The 17,735-nt window shown below is 45.8% G+C and overlaps 1 protein-coding gene across 1 annotated transcript in view; it reads left to right on the top strand.

Moving 5' to 3' along the window:
• The first annotated feature begins 7,279 nt into the window (after nt 1–7,279).
• LACTBL1 (lactamase beta like 1) overlaps nt 7,280–17,735 on the top strand; it is a 13,819-nt gene continuing 3,363 nt past the window's right edge. The window contains exons 1-5 of the mRNA XM_011357552.1: nt 7,280–7,413; nt 9,698–9,807; nt 11,549–11,706; nt 12,661–12,899; nt 16,758–16,863. Coding sequence (XP_011355854.1) covers nt 7,365–7,413; nt 9,698–9,807; nt 11,549–11,706; nt 12,661–12,899; nt 16,758–16,863 — 662 coding nt within the window. The 5' untranslated portion in view covers nt 7,280–7,364. The remainder of the gene's footprint in view (nt 7,414–9,697; nt 9,808–11,548; nt 11,707–12,660; nt 12,900–16,757; nt 16,864–17,735) is intronic.

Raw genomic sequence — 17,735 nt, 5'->3', positions numbered from 1 at the left:
TGCCCCCACCCATCACCAACTCCCTGTTCAATGACGCTTCCCTCCCTGTCACACTCCAGGGCTGAGCTCACGGGTACCTTGAAGCCCCCAGAGCTCTCTGCATATGATCTGTTTATGGCTGTCTCCCAGAGAAATCACTACAATGCTAGCTGCTAACTAGTGAACAGATTTCTAGGGGCTTTGCTCGCATTATCTCATTTAACCATAGAAACAAAGGTCATTTCCATCAGGCAGATGAGAAAATGGAGACTCAAAGAGATGAAGTCATTTGTGCAAAGCTAGTTAGGGCAGAGCCAGATCAAACTGTGCTTCCCCTGGACTCGGAGCCCTGTGTCTGACTGCTCCGCCATCCCCCTGGTTCCAGGGGGGACAGATCTGGCTAAAGGCGCTGAACCTGAGGGTGTAGCACTATGCCCAGCACACAGCTGGCCCTTGGCGACTGTTTCTGAATATATGACTGGACGAGGAGGGCTGTCCCAGAGCGGACGGTGAGAAGGAGGAAGGAGGTGCAGGTCTGTGGCTGGGGACCTCCCGGGGAAGGAGCTAGGGTGTTGTGTTATGGGTGGGGTTTGGGAGAGCCTGCCACTGTTTTCCAGCTGGGAAGGGAGAGGGGTGAGATTCCTAGTGGCAACTGCAAGTCAAAATGTGAGCAGCTAGTGAGCAGCTTAGAGGTTAAGTACCAACCCCACCATTGGGTCTATTGGAATAAATCCTGAGATTGGAGACAGATATGAGATGGGGCTAGGCCCCAGAGGAGGGCTACAAATTGGGGGTGCAGAGACCCCAGCCACCTGTAGAGGGTGGGGTGGTGCAGAGCACAGAGCTAGACTCCCAGCTCCATCATTTGCAGCCCATGACCTTGGCAAGTCATTTAATGTCTCTGAATTTCATTCTTCACCTGAAAAATGAGAAGATGACACCCTAGTCATACCATAGGTGACTATTAAGGGAGATTCAGCAGCCCTCCCATCAGGGTGCCCTCACTGGCTCTGCCCGTGTCCCTTTGCTTATGCTTAAAGGGAAGCACCTTCCAACTTCCTCCCATAAAAACCTGTGACAATGCCAGAGAGCCCCTACTCCCCCGCCCATTCACTCCTTGTGAATTCACAAGGAACAATCTTGTGCCTGGTGTCATTCCTCTGACACCCAAGTGGAAACATCCTAATGCTCTTGGGATCTTAAATGGCTTCATTAAAAAAAAAAAAACCCACAAAACAAAACTGAGATATAGTTTACATGCAATAAAACCCACTCTTTTTGATGTATAGCTCTATCGAGTTTTGACAAATACATACAGCCCCATAACCACCACCACAATCAAGAAACAGAACTAACTGTTCCATCACCTTCCCAAATCCCCGTTCTGCCCTTTGTAGTCTACCCCATCCTTAGCCCATGTAACCACTAAGTTGTTCCCTGTCCCTAGTTTTGCCTTTTTAGAATGTTATGGAAATAGAATGATACGGTCTGTAGTCTTTCGAGTCTGGCTTATTCCACTTAGCATAATGCATCTGAGATTCGCCCACGTCACTGTGTGTATCAGCAGTTCATTCCTTTACATTGCTTGCTGACTAGTACTCCATTGTGTGGCTGTACCATAGTCTGTCCATTCGTTCCCTGGTTGAAAGACAATTGGGTTGTTTCTGCTCTTGGAAATTATGAATAAATAATGGCTTCGCTGTGAACCCCAAACTGTAGTGGTGGAAGATACTTTTGAACTTAAGTGAGATTTCCAGATGAAAAGGTGAACTCTTTACAAATAGCCCAGCCCTCTCCAACAGTTGAAGAAATGGAGACCAAAGTGGGGAAGGGACTTTTCCAGTTACAACTGACTTAGGAAGTGGGGGCTGAGATTTGAACCCAAGTCTTTCAACTTGCAGGACAATGTAAATTTCCAAACACATTTCCTGAGAACTTACCAGCGCTAGGCAAAATGCCAAGTGTTGGAGGCATAAAAAGCCAAGAAGGAATGATCCTGGTGCTGGAGATACTTTCCACCTAGTAAGGAGCTAGAAAAAGAGGCCAGTAGTAACCAGTGAGGGTTACTATTCCAATGCTATAAGGGGGTGTGCACAGAGAGGGAAGGACCTCAGTTTTATCTGGGGGAGAATGAGAAGGCTTTACAGTTGTCCCCTGGTTTTAAGGGAAGAACACAAGTTTGTTGGGTGGAAAGGATGTAAAGGGCCTCAGAGCCAGAGGGAATGGCAGATGCAAAGGCACAGGGGGGAACAGGGCAGGCTGTGGGAGCATAAAGATGTAAAGAAGATGAGGAGAGGCAGGAATGGGTCCATGGAGTTGGTTGGGGTCAGATCACAGAAAGCCTCTCTGGCCAGACTGTGTCCTGTAGGACAGCACCTGACACATAGTGAGTGAGCAATCTTCATTATGGAATAGAGTGTAGGACTGGAGAGAGAGGGATGGAAGAGAAACTCAGTGAAACTTGAATGGAACAGAGCAGCTATCAGTATGTATGGACACTTGGTATGTTTCAGAGATGGCGTCCAAGCCAGCGGGGAGCAGGTTGGAGTACTTAATGGTACTGAGACAATCAATTATCCATATAGAAAAAAATAAAAGTAAATCCCTTCCTTACATCATAACCAAAAATATATTTGTGCGTGAAAGCATAGAAATCTATATTTAAGACCTCTGGGAAAAGGCTTTCTTAAGCGCGTGCACGTGCATGCACGCTCACACATGCACATACAACAAAGGAGACAACATCGATAACTGTGATTGGCAACAAACAAAACTAACACAAAAAGGCTCTCTTCAACAATAATAGCTAACAGGTCTTACCATGTGTCAGACAACATGTACTTTATAGATATTAACTCATTTAATCCTCACTCATTTATAATGCGAGCACTGTTATCATCTCCATTTTACAGATGAAGAAACAGAAGCAGAGAGGTTTCTTAAGGTCACACACCCAGGAAATAGTTGAACTGAAATTAAAATTCAGGCAACCTGGCCGTAGATTCACCACTACACTATTCTGCTTCCCAACAAAAGTTATCATAAACACAATGTGAAAAGATGAGCCACAAACAAGAGTATCCAGAACTTATAAAGAACTCTGATAAGTAAAAAAATATACATATTGAATAGAAAAAAAACACAAGTGAAGGATAAGAACAGTTCCATCGCAGAAAAATAAACCCAAATATATACAGTAAATGCATGAAAAAGTGTTCAACCTTATTAGTAATAAAGACAATGCAAATTAAAAACAGCAGTGAGAGTCATGGATTGTGGGACTGTAAATTGGAAAAATTTTGGAGAGCAACTAGATAGAAAATCTGGTTAAGCTGAGGATGGCCATACCTTTCTACTCAGAAATTTCATTCCTAGGCACAGTGCTACCACCTGAATGTATAAAACAGTCATATTTTTAAGGCAGCCTGGCCCCAGACTCCATGCTCTATTGCACTATGAAGTACATTCATACAACAGCATACTCTACAGACGTTCAAATGAATAATCCAGAGCAACATGCATCAAACTGCAGGATAATACAGTATGATCATTTATATAAGTTTATAAATGTGCAAAACAAGACTACGTGCTTTTTATCGATGCACACGCACATAGTTAAAGAATAAAAGCATGCGTGATAATGATAAACACCGAGATCAGAATGAGTTTGAGGGGAGAGGGAGGAGATTGAGATCTGCGAGGGTAAACAGAGGGCCTCAACCCTACCCAGGATGTTTAATTTCCATCCATTCATTCATTTCACAAGTATTTATTAGGGCCTGCGATGTGCCGGGGACTGTTCTAGGAGCTGGGAATAACTCAGTGAAAAAAACAAATTGGGATAAACCAGAGGCCATGAAGGAAAGTAAGAAGGTGAAGAAGTGGCCCCTTCCTTGAGAACTCATACTCCATTAGGCAGATCAGCTTGTAGGAGTTGAACAACTGTTGTATAGAGAGAGTTGAATTTGCACCATAATGAAGGCTTGTTCCAAGTGCCTTGGAGGGGACCTGGATGAGGAGAGTTGCAGGCATCTTGAAAGAGATAGCATGTTAGCTGGTCTTAGATAGTTTATTAATTGTGAATTCACAAGGAACAATCTTGTGCCTGGTGTCATTCCTCTGACACCCAAGTGGAAACATCCTAATGCTCTTGAGATCTTAAATGGCTTCATTAAAAAAAACCCAACAAAACAAAACTGAGATATAGTTTACATGCAATAAAACCCACTCTTTTTGATGTATAGCTCTATCGAGTTTTGACAAATACATACAGCCCCATAACCACCACCACAATCAAGAAACAGAACTAACTGTTCCATCACCTTCCCAAATCCCCGTTCTGCCCTTTGTAGTCTACCCCATCCTTAGCCCATGTGGCCACTAAGTTGTTCCCTGTCCCTAGTTTTGCCTTTTTAGAATGTTATGGAAATAGAATGATACGGTCTGTAGTCTTTTGAGTCTGGCTTATTCCACTTAGCATAATGCATCTGAGATTCGCCCACGTCACTGTGTGTATCAGCAGTTCATTCCTTTACATTGCTTGCTGACTAGTACTCCATTGTGTGGCTGTACCATAGTCTGTCCATTCGTTCCCTGGTTGAAAGACAATTGGGTTGTTTCTGCTCTTGGAAATTATGAATAAATAATGGCTTCGCTGTGAACCCCAAATTGTAGTGGTGGAAGATACTTTTGAACTTAAGTGAGATTTCCAGATGAAAAGGTGAACTCTTTACAAATAGCCCAGCCCTCTCCAACAGTTGAAGAAATGGAGACCAAAGTGGGGAAGGGACTTTTCCAGTTACAACTGACTTAGGAAGTGGGGGCTGAGATTTGAACCCAAGTCTTTCAACTTGCAGGACAATGTAAATTTCCAAACACATTTCCTGAGAACTTACCAGCGCTAGGCAAAATGCCAAGTGTTGGAGGCATAAAAAGCCAAGAAGGAATGATCCTGGTGCTGGAGATACTTTCCACCTAGTAAGGAGCTAGAAAAAGAGGCCAGTAGTAACCAGTGAGGGTTACTATTCCAATGCTATAAGGGGGTGTGCACAGAGAGGGAAGGACCTCAGTTTTATCTGGGGGAGAATGAGAAGGCTTTACAGTTGTCCCCTGGTTTTAAGGGAAGAACACAAGTTTGTTGGGTGGAAAGGATGTAAAGGGCCTCAGAGCCAGAGGGAATGGCAGATGCAAAGGCACAGGGGGGAACAGGGCAGGCTGTGGGAGCATAAAGATGTAAAGAAGATGAGGAGAGGCAGGAATGGGTCCATGGAGTTGGTTGGGGTCAGATCACAGAAAGCCTCTCTGGCCAGACTGTGTCCTGTAGGACAGCACCTGACACATAGTGAGTGAGCAATCTTCATTATGGAATAGAGTGTAGGACTGGAGAGAGAGGGATGGAAGAGAAACTCAGTGAAACTTGAATGGAACAGAGCAGCTATCAGTATGTATGGACACTTGGTATGTTTCAGAGATGGCGTCCAAGCCAGCGGGGAGCAGGTTGGAGTACTTAATGGTACTGAGACAATCAATTATCCATATAGAAAAAAATAAAAGTAAATCCCTTCCTTACATCATAACCAAAAATATATTTGTGCGTGAAAGCATAGAAATCTATATTTAAGACCTCTGGGAAAAGGCTTTCTTAAGCGCGTGCACGTGCATGCACGCTCACACATGCACATACAACAAAGGAGACAACATCGATAACTGTGATTGGCAACAAACAAAACTAACACAAAAAGGCTCTCTTCAACAATAATAGCTAACAGGTCTTACCATGTGTCAGACAACATGTACTTTATAGATATTAACTCATTTAATCCTCACTCATTTATAATGCGAGCACTGTTATCATCTCCATTTTACAGATGAAGAAACAGAAGCAGAGAGGTTTCTTAAGGTCACACACCCAGGAAATAGTTGAACTGAAATTAAAATTCAGGCAACCTGGCCGTAGATTCACCACTACACTATTCTGCTTCCCAACAAAAGTTATCATAAACACAATGTGAAAAGATGAGCCACAAACAAGAGTATCCAGAACTTATAAAGAACTCTGATAAGTAAAAAAATATACATATTGAATAGAAAAAAAACACAAGTGAAGGATAAGAACAGTTCCATCGCAGAAAAATAAACCCAAATATATACAGTAAATGCATGAAAAAGTGTTCAACCTTATTAGTAATAAAGACAATGCAAATTAAAAACAGCAGTGAGAGTCATGGATTGTGGGACTGTAAATTGGAAAAATTTTGGAGAGCAACTAGATAGAAAATCTGGTTAAGCTGAGGATGGCCATACCTTTCTACTCAGAAATTTCATTCCTAGGCACAGTGCTACCACCTGAATGTATAAAACAGTCATATTTTTAAGGCAGCCTGGCCCCAGACTCCATGCTCTATTGCACTATGAAGTACATTCATACAACAGCATACTCTACAGACGTTCAAATGAATAATCCAGAGCAACATGCATCAAACTGCAGGATAATACAGTATGATCATTTATATAAGTTTATAAATGTGCAAAACAAGACTACGTGCTTTTTATCGATGCACACGCATATAGTTAAAGAATAAAAGCATGCGTGATAATGATAAACACCGAGATCAGAATGAGTTTGAGGGGAGAGGGAGGAGATTGAGATCTGCAAGGGTAAACAGAGGGCCTCAACCCTACCCAGGATGTTTAATTTCCATCCATTCATTCATTTCACAAGTATTTATTAGGGCCTGCGATGTGCCGGGGACTGTTCTAGGAGCTGGGAATAACTCAGTGAAAAAAACAAATCGGGATAAACCAGAGGCCATGAAGGAAAGTAAGAAGGTGAAGAAGTGGCCCCTTCCTTGAGAACTCATACTCCATTAGGCAGATCAGCTTGTAGGAGTTGAACAACTGTTGTATAGAGAGAGTTGAATTTGCACCATAATGAAGGCTTGTTCCAAGTGCCTTGGAGGGGACCTGGATGAGGAGAGTTGCAGGCATCTTGAAAGAGATAGCATGTTAGCTGGTCTTAGATAGTTTATTAAGTACTTGGGGGAAAGAGAGCCTGCCCTGCAGAAGGAACAGGCTATGCAAACGCACAGAGGCGCAGAGGTCAACACATGGCAGAGCTGTTGAACAGGTCATACTGGGAAGGACCTTGGTTTTACAGGCGTGAAATTTACCCCAAGCTGTGGACTTTCATGATGTCTAGGTGAAACTAAGGCATAGGAGGAGCCAGGGTAGGAGTCCCTCTCTCTCTTCCCTCTGGCTGACCCTCATGGGGACTGTGCCCTGTGTCCCCCCACTTCCAGGCTGGCTGGAGGGTCAGCCTGCTGAAAGTAAAAAAGAAGTGGCTCTTCCCGGCTTCCTGCATCTTCTTCTTCTTGCTCTCTGTGCTCATGACTGGCTGCTTCCTGTGGCAGTATCACCTCCCCAAGCTCAAGACCGGTGAGTGCAGACACATCCTTGGGTTTCTCTCCATCCCTGTGGGTCCTTGTGGGTTTTAAGCTGCCACTCCTGATGCAAGGGTGTAGAAGGAGGATCGTAAGATTTAAACTCAGAAGCTCTCACCTCCACTCAGACTTCAACTGTGAATCTTTGGGCCAGTCATGTGACCTCTCTGTGCCTTGATGCCCTTGTGTATAAAATGAGTATCCTAATGCCACTAGGGTTTTCTAAAGCCACCCGGTCCGGAGCTAAAACTCAGGGTGCCCCAGAAAGCATAAACTGTTTCTTTTGCTTTGCCTTCAGTCTCCATGCTGGGACTTCCAGGCTCTGTTTCCCTTGAAAGACCCTTCCCCAATATATCTAAGACTCTGAGAGGAACAACACAAGTGTGCATGAACAGCAGCTGTCATTTCTTGGAGCCTCTCTATCCTGGGCTGGTCAAGGCTCAGCAAATGGGCCACCACTGCTGGTTATGTCTACTCGTCCCTCTGTTTCTATAGCAACCCCTGGGATCTCCAACTCGCTAGGATCCTGGATGGTCCAGAATCTGGGTGTCCACTGAAGGTGGGAAGAAGGTCTCTCTCCATTCCTCTCAGTCATCCTGCATTACTCAGTCATCCTGCGTTTTACATCCTGCCAAAGTCTCAAAGAGGTGCCCCGGGCTCCAAAGTCCCACAGAAATATTTTTGCAGAAATGGCTCTTTTTATTTTCTCACCAGCCTCTTCTCTCCCACCCCAATCCATTCTTTCTAGGGTAAAATTCTTTTATCAGGGCCTTCTTAGTCTTTCAAGCAAACAGTCCCCAAGTGGGCGGGTCAGCCTGACCAATAGATAGTATTACCGTAAATGCATAAAAATAAATTATTCGAGAAATTAAATGAAAAAAAGACATAGAAACCAGAAGCCCAAGTTTCAAATAATTAAACAGGCACAAAATTACCTCATCAAACTGCTATAAAAGTTTCTAAATGCTTTCTCTCAAATTTTGTACTTAATTTGTCACAAATGGGAAACAAACATTCCTGGGTACATGACCTAACTCCTCACCCTGGCATTGCGCATCACCTGAGAGGTTGGTAGAAATGAGGACACCCAGGGCCCATGCCATACCTACTGAATCAAATCTGCATTTTAAGATTTCTAGGTGATTTTTCGTGCGTGTGCACATTAGAGATGCATGGCTGCAGACACCAGCCTTACCTGGGTCCCAGGCTGAGCAAAGCTTAGGCTCTGGCTGAGCCCTCCCTATTCCAATGATTAAATTTGTGTCACGGAGTTGTTGCGAGATCTTCCCCAGGGTGTGTAATCTTCCTGTTTGGGACCGTATCAGTCGTCTATTGCTGAGTAACAAACCACCCTCAAACCTGCTGGTTTTGAACAAAGTGATTCATTCTTTCTCATTCTGTGGGCTGGCTGGCAGTTCTGCTGCTGGTCTAACCTGGGATCTCTCCGATACAGCCGGCCAAGTCAGCTCTCCCTTTATGTGGACTCTCGCTCTCAAGGTAGCTATCCCAGGCTTGTCCATGACAGAGAGGTAGTCCCAGCAAGCAAAGGCCTATTAAAGCCTAATTTTGGAAGGCCCGCGAACAATGGTTCATTCAGCCTCATTCTACTGGTCAAAGCAAGTTGCGAAGCCAGCCAGATTCAAGAGATGGGAAGAGCTAAAAGAGTTTATGGCCATAGTGAACCTCCAGCCTTCTCTCAGTTCTGGGCAGTCTCAGGAAGCAGTAGAATTCAAAAAAGGTGCAGATGCTCAGGGTGCTCACCACCCCGCACTGTCCTTAGAGGATGAGGGGAGGTCTGGGGGCCTTTCCTAGTCTGAATCCTGCCCTGCTGAGGCCCACACCTTTTCCTCTGAGGTTCCAGGGAAGCCATACAGCCATAAAAATCAGAATTATAAAATCAGACACACATAGCCGAGCCTGCCCCAAGGGGCTGGAACTTAGCTAAGCCTGCTGATTGCACGGAAGGAAGAAACTGTTCATACAAGAGAGAAAGGCTGCCAACTGAGAACTGTGGCCTAATTGGTATTTTGAAGGCCAAGCAGCAGGTGGCGAGTGTGGGGCTGTCCCTTCTCCTCTGGGCATATTCTGTCCTTTGCCCCTTGATCCCCATGGCTGGTCTCTGCACCCTGATATCTCCTGGTGAGGCTGCTGCCAGTTGGGAGGGTTGGCCCCAAGGCATCGCTCTGGCCTTTGCTGCCACCTTCCCACCTCCTCTAGGATGCCCCCTAGATACCTATCCTGATCTCTGCCTGCTTCTCACCATGTGATGTTCCCTGCAGGTTCCTTAGGACCAGAGGTGACCGCTGCCCCAGTGAGGATGTGTCCCCAGCACCCTGAGCCTGTGCCCTTGGCCCACCCCCTCCCCGTGTTGAAGGAGGCCCTGGAAAAGGTCAGTGATGACCCTGGAGGGAACTGGGTGTGTGCTGGTGATGAAGGGGAGGACATACTCTGTGCTGGAAGTGGCATTCATGCATTCGACATGTAATTTTTGCGTACCTACTCTGTGCTAGGCACCAGATATGGCAGGAAGAAGATACTGTCCTGCTCTTAAGAAACTACTAGTCTGGGAGTGAGGGAACAATCATGACAATAAACATGTATAACGCAGGGGTAAGAATAAGGATGGGGAAAGTTTAGGGAACTATGGGAGCACAAAGGAACAGGCCTTAAGGTCAGGAAAGGCTTTGGGAGGAAGTGGTATCTAAACTGCTATGTGAACAGGTAGGCGATACCTAGATAATATGCATCTACATAGTAAGGGAGCTTGCGGGGAGTGAAGGGTGTGTTCTAGGTAGAGGGAACGTGTAAAAACCCAGAGGCAGCAAAGTACAAGTCACATACAGAGAACTTAGAGGAAATTCAGTCTGGTGGGGCCACAGGTGCGGGGAGGAGAAAGATGAGATGGAGGAGGATGACAGAGCCCATTGCAACGAAACTAAAAACACACAGTCTACGACACAACTTTTACTATTGCAGGATGGCTTAACACTAGAGGGTTGTCTGCCAGCTCTAGTCTGTGCCAGCCAGACCCCACCTACTTGGGTCATTCACCTGAGACATACAGACGAATGAAACACGATCGGAAGTGAATGAGCAGCAAAGTGGTGGGAGGATTTAAAACCATAGTCCAAGGAGCAGTTGAAAAGAAGGAGGCTGATGTGTCCACATAAAATAAGGTGCATATCAATATAGAGAGACACAATCTCTGACTGTAAATATATGAAAGGCTTTTGTGAGGAGAGGAAATAGAAGAGTGCTCTGTGGCTCCCAAGAGTCATAGAAATTAACCCCCCCCCGCCCCCAGTAATAACCATTGTTACCTTCTAGCACATACTAGTACCTAGTATGTGCTAACCTCTATATAAATACCTTGTGAATCGTTATCTGTGGAGGGGGAAACTGAGGCTCAGAGAGGTAAAGTTAGTGCAGGGATGGAAACTACAGGTAGACACAGCTCAACTCAGGGAATGTAAAATCGCTTGGCATGGTGGTCCACCAGTTAATTAAAAACTGGGGCTGAGTGAGTGTGGGTTCTAATCCTGATTCCGTTAACCATTACCCCTTGGGCAAGTCGCTTCACATCTCATAGACTCAGTTTTTGCATCTGTAAAATGGGGAGAAATTAGCACTAACTTATTGTGAGGATTAAATGAGACAGTGTATGAAACTCACGTTCTTAATGGTCAGTAAATGTTAGCTGTTATCACCATTATACTTCATCATTTCAAAGAATGAGGTATTTTCAATAAATGTTCAAAGAGAGCCTAGGACCATCTGTCAATAGTAAATTCTCCAACACCAGGGTGCCAGATGAGGGTTCGACATCAGTAGTTTTATCCCCTCCCTCCTTTTGTAATTTGCCAAGGAAATGTTTATTTGAACAAAAGTCTTATGAGGAAGCCCTACATGTAGAACAGATTCTAGGGCAACTGCTCTGATTGTAGCTGGGGTAGGAGGCCCCACTCCATGGGACACAGTTTGAGATCTCAAGGTCTGGAGGCTCACTGGGCCGCCCTCCAGCCACTGGAGTTAGGGGTAGATGATGGAGGGGAGCCAGGCAGTGTGTGCAGATGAGAAGTGGGGTGTGTGTCTGCGCCCAGACTCTGAGCCTCCTGCTTTTCTCCTCCAAGGTGGACAGGATCCTGCGCCAGGCACTGCCCGCCCCGGGGCTGGCTGCCATGTCTGCCGTCGTCATCCACAATGACACCGTGCTCTGGACCGGAAACTTTGGGAGGAAGAATGACTCAGACCCAGCTTCTGGGCCTCCCAATGAGTACACCATGTACCGGTCAGCAGAGCGACCTCCCGGGTCCTATGGAGGGGCCGGGGGTGGGAGGATAAGGGGACCAAGGAGGTAGGAGGACTCAAGATAATCATGACTGGGGACCCAAGCTGCTAGGGCCCTTTAAGTCCTGACAATTTCATAGACGAGGAGACTGAGGTCCAGAGAGAACCAGTGAGTTCACATCACAGGGGTAGTAGGTCAGGAAGGAATCCCTTCTGGAGAACTCTTTGCCTCAAACCTCCCTCACTAGAAGAGGCTCCCTGTGTCCCATCCTCCCACCCATCCATAACCAGTTCTTGGGCTCTTGACCCGGGTCCCTGTCAGCTAGCAGCAGTGCCCAGATGAAAGCCACTTGGGACACTCTGCTGCACCCAGCATCTCCTCTCCTGGGTGCTACCTGCAGGATCCCCAAAGCTCACAATGCAAAGTGAACACCTTCACCCCCAGAGATATTGTGAGGAATACAGGGGTTCCATTCACATTGCACCTGCTATGTGCCAGACATGGGGACAGCAGTTCTATTTGCTGTCACTTACTGAACATTTACTACCTGCCAGCACTTTACGAGCACGATCTCATTCAATCCTTTCTACAACCTGTGAAATGGACAAGGAATCTCAGAAAGTACTTGCCCAAAACCACTTGGCCAGTGAGAGGCAGAGGTATGACCCAACCCAGGTCTGTCCCAGAATGGGAAGGGCCTGGAGGAGGGCCTGCCATGGGGTAGGTGCTTCAGAGTATCCGTCCAGCCCAGCTCCACTTCCTCTGGTTTGGGATGTTCTCAAGCATCCCAAAGCCAATTCTACAGAGGTGAGTGAATGTCTGTCTGATATGTTAAATAAGGTGGACTCAGTGCTCTCCTAGAATGCTAGAAAGTTGGAGGCTGGGTGTAGGGTAGAGGTGGGTTGCGGGGCCAACAAGATGCCCTCTGTGCCCTGTGCCTCCAACACCATCCAGGATCTCCAGTGTCTCCAAGATCTTTCCAGTCCTCATGCTGTACCGCCTGTGGGAGGAGGGCATCGTAGCCTCTCTGGATGACCCTCTGGAGCGTTATGCCAGCAGCTTCACCATTAACAACCCGCTGGGCATGGCATCAGCCCCCAAACAACAGAGCCTGACAGATGGGCTGGAGGAGGTGGGCCCAGCCCCGAGGCCTTCGCCTGTCACCCTCCGAAGGATGGCCAGCCAGCTCTCGGGTGAGTGGTTCTGAACTTATCTTACTCAGCCCCAAACATTTCAGGTGAGGGAACTGAGGAGCAGGTCTTATCCAACCAGGCTGGGCCCACTCTCTGCTCTGCTTCCTGAACTGGCCATAGCTCCCTCTCACCCTCTCTGGGTGGGGGGCCAGGGGTAGAAAGATCTGATGTGGGAAAAGCTGAGGTGCAGCCTGCAACTGTAGATCAAGTGGACAAATCAAGATCATTTGGTAGGTCAAAAGCAAGGTGACAGGTCAAGATCTTATTAGGTAAAGAATAAGTCAACAAGTCAACACTTGTATACAATTCTCCAATGAAGACCTAATTTTCCTTAATATATAAAGATCACTGATGAATCAATACAAAGACCAACAACCCAACAGAAAAATGGGTAAAAGATAGGAACAGAATAAACAGTTCACAGAAAAGGAACTACAGAAAAGGAAATGGCTCTTAAGAATATTAAAAAATATGAAAAGATCCTCAACCTCATTCATAACAAAATAAGTGCAAATTAAAACTACTGAGAGACATTTTCCCCCTTTCAGATAGGCAAAGACTAAAATGGTGGGTGCACTGAGTTGGTGGGGTTGTGATGACATAGGCCCTCTTATATGTCAGTGTGGGAATTAAAATCGGTGCAACCTGCAGGGAGGGCAGTTGGTAATATCACAATTAAAAATGTATATATCCTTTGAGCAATTACTCTTCCAGGAAATCCTCTTACAGATGTACTCACACACGTGTGGTCTGAGGTATGTACACAGTTATTCGCTACAGTACTGTAATAGCGAAAGACTGAAACAACCCAAGTATCCATAAATAGGGGAATGACTAAATAAATTATGACACAGCTATACAATCAAATACTATGTAGCCCTAAAGAAAAGGTAATAATGTTCTTTATATACTGAAATGGAATAAGATTCAATGTTAAGCAGGAGGAAAAAGCTCATAAGAGCATATATCGTATGCTACTACATAGATAAACAAAATATGCACATATAACGTATGTGTGTATGTGAAGGTGTATGTATAATGCATGTGTAATGTACATACACAACACATATATGTAATCTCTCTCTCTCTCTCTGTCTCTCTATATATATGTATAGATATATCTGAAATTTCTTTGGAAGGGAACAAAAGAAATTGAAACACTGGGTTGCCTCCAGGGAGGGGAACTGGGTGGCTGGAGAGAAGTGTAAAAAGAAAATTTTTCATCATATACCCTTTGATGTCTTTTGAATTTTGAATCATGTAAGTGAATTACTTATTAAAAATAATGTAACAATAATAATAATAATAATAAATAATGCAATAACATGCCAAGATGAAATCGATATGATGGAAGGGCAGGAGCAGGCTGGGGGACCGGGCAGCATTGGATCAAAGCAGGCTAGATGCTGAGGGACTGCTCTGGAAGCTACTGAAGAACCATTCATGGGCCTTTTTGCCTATCTGCCACCTGTGACTGGGGAGGGCTGGTTTAAAGATGTGTCGTATGGGTGAGAGGGGGGCTCTGCTGTATGGTGACTGATCCAGCCAAGGGGAAAAAGGCAGGCACTGTCTGCCCCATCCCAAAATGCCTTCTATTGCTCCTATTTGCAATCATCAACCCATCAACCCTCAAGGTAGGAATCCCTTACAAGTGTCCACCATTTTATTGTTTTACAAAGTGAGTTCAGACCTAAGGTCTCAGTTAGTGGACATGGCTGGTTATCACTGCTATTAGCAGATGGTGAACCTGAGGCTCAGTGAGAGGATGGAGTCTCCTGAGGTAGTCCAAGTGGGACAGGATCAGTCTTTGTAGGGGAGGGCTGCCCAGTGGTTAAGGGCATGAGCACTAGAATTCCAGCTCTGCCTCCTCTTAGCTGTGTGATCTTGGACAGGTCACTTAAATTTTCTGAGCCTTGTTTTTCTCCTCTGCAAAATAACCATGGTTCAGACTATTATGAGGGATTAAATGAGCTAATGAGTGTAAAGCATTTAGCTGAGTACCCGGCACACAGCAGGTACCTGTCTGATTATTATGGCCAGAGGTAGACATAGGTTTAGTGGGGCTTGATGAAGATATAATTCTGGGCATCCTTTTTAACAATACAATGTTATAAATTCAAAATTAGATACAGGCCTTGGAAGGGGCTGTCTAGGCTGCCCTAAGGATTAAACTTCACGAGCCTCCTGTTAGATCCACTCCTGGTTATAATCTGACTCCAGGGCTCCCTCTAGGGGTGTGCTGTGGATTCCTCTTCAACTATACCCAGGGAAGCCGGCACCGGGCTAAGTGGTCAGTTTAAAAACACCTTCATGTCTTCTCTTAGTCCTGAAGGGGCCAGTTGAGCATATGGCTATCTGAATAACTCTGTTCTAGGCTCTCAATGTCTTTTACGATTGACTCCCATCCTAATCTACAGCTTTCTCCCATTTCCGGAGCTTTTCATCCATACTCTCAGTTAAGTCTTGCAACACCTCGCAGCGAAACCACTGCAGGTGCTTCAGTCCACTTAAAGATGAGCAAATAGAGGTTCAGAGAGGTAAAACACACGAGTTGGGGGTCACACAGCAAGAAGTGCTAGAGTGAAAACTTAAACCCAGGACTTGGAACTTCATCCCCTAGTCACTCAGGCCAAAAGCCTTGAGTCCTGATACTTCTCATTTCCACACCCTCCACATCCTTTCTAGTAGTAAATTCTGTTGGTTCTACTCTCAAAATATGTCCGGAATCCATCCACTCCTCACCTCCACTGCTAGCACTCTAGTCCAAGCCAACAGCATTTAACCATGGATTTGCAAGTCCGCTTACAGGCTTCCCTGCTGCTGCCATGGCCCCCGAATATCTGTATTTGCACAGCAGCCAGAGCAGCCTTGATAAAACATGTCGGATTATATCACTCCTCCGGTCAAAACCGCTGCAGTGGCCCCATCCCACTCTGGTAGCCTATCGCATTCTATAGGATCCGGTACCCCAATATCTCTCATCTCCGAAGTCTCCCCGTTTCTCACCCCTCTCCAGCCACACTGGCTGTTCCATGCTGTTCCTTAAACATGCCAAGACATACCTATTTCAGGGCCTTTGAATTTGCTGTTTCCTCTGCCTGAGGAATTCTTTTCTCACGGAGTGCATGGTTCTCTCCCTCACCTTCTTCAGGTCTCACTAGCTCGAGGGTCACCTTCTCCGTGAGGCCTTCCTCTGACCATCTTGTATAAAATAACAAGCCCTCCTTTCTTATAAGGAATCAGTTTTATCCATAGCATGAACATTTATTTGCTTGTCATCTTGTCCTCTCCACTAGAATGTCAACTCCACATGGGCAGGGACTTCGTTCACTACGGAATCTCCAATACCCAGAACATTCCTTGGTGCAAAACGGATGCTTGAAATCTATTGTTGAGTGGATGGACGGGAATCACCTGTGATCCTTCCAAAGTTGTCACATCCAATAAGCTGAAAAGTCCAAGTGGTCAGAGGAGTCCGTTCCACAAAGCTGTTTGACCACTGATCTCGAAAATTTTACAGAATCAAACTTCTATAGTTGATAATAAGTATTTTTTTGAGCAGTTACTAAGACTAGGCACCATCCTGAGCATTCTATCTCATCCGATTTTCACATCAGCCCTATGATATAAGAATTATTTTCCTCACATAGATGAGGGGACTGGGGTTCAGAGAGGTTAAGTGGCTTGTCTAGTGAAACACAGGCAGGATTATTAGAGTCCATTCTAGACTATCCTTGTTTTGTCAGGTGATTTTGTTATTATCTTTCAACCCATGGAAGGTGGGGGAGGGAGCACACCCAGGGGCCCACCAACCCGCCCTCAGCTGGCCCAGCAGGTCTGACCACTGCTCTTCCCCAGGGCTGCCCAGAAGGCTCCGCTCCACTACGCTGCTGTGGAGGGGCAGCACCCAGGAGGCTCTGAGCCTGCTCAAGGATGATGTACTGGTGGCAGATCCGGGAACCAGGTGAGGAGCATGCCTTGATGCTCTGCCAACATTAGGAACCTCCTGAGGAGACACACCTCTTCTGAGAGAGAGTCTGTATCACCTCATTCTAGGTGGTCAGAGCCAGGAGAGACCGTGGGATCACTGAATACAACCCCTATTCTACAGCTGAGAAGACTGAGGCCCAGAAAGCAGCAGCATAGCAAGGCAGGGGTGACCTGGGCCCAGATCCAGTTCTGTTTAAACCTCATGTTCTAGTCATCGACTCAAAGTTTATTGTGCACCTACTTGAGCCTGGAATGTGCTAAACTGAGATACAGTAGTGAACACATCCAACTAGGTCCCTCCTCATGGAGTTTGCATTGTAGTGAATGAACTGAGAACATCCTTATCAGTAAACAGATAAACAAGATACATACAGATTTTGCCAAGTGCCATGATGGGAATAAATGGGATGCTGATGAGACAGGGAGTGGATAGTGGGGGTGCGGCACTGAACAGAGAAGCCCAACTCTGGGAGCGGTGGGGCTGGACAGAGGACAGCTAGCATTCCCCTGCCTAAGAGGTACCCTTCCAGGCCTATTGGCCATTATTTGGAAAAAGATGCCTCTTTTTCAAATTTGCCCTTCTCCTTTTCCAAATGCTGAACTCCAGTCCCCACTTACCAGAGGAAGAAAGAATCCAGGTAATACTTGGATCTCTACAAACTAGTGTCCTCCTTCCAGCTCTGCCACTAACTTGCTGTGTGACCTCAGAGGAGGCACTTTGCCTCTCTGAATCTCACCTTCCTCATCTGTAAAAAAGGAGGTCAGGCTAGAGTTCAGGAATGTCTAACAGCATTTGGGGATCCTTGTGCCTTATCGAGGCACTATTTTAGAGATGCTGAAACTGCA

The sequence above is a fragment of the Pteropus vampyrus genome, unplaced genomic scaffold (assembly GCF_000151845.1).
Source record: "Pteropus vampyrus isolate Shadow unplaced genomic scaffold, Pvam_2.0 Scaffold36, whole genome shotgun sequence".
Lineage (NCBI taxonomy): Eukaryota > Metazoa > Chordata > Mammalia > Chiroptera > Pteropodidae > Pteropus > Pteropus vampyrus.
This window is presented reverse-complemented; position numbering and strand designations above follow the sequence as displayed.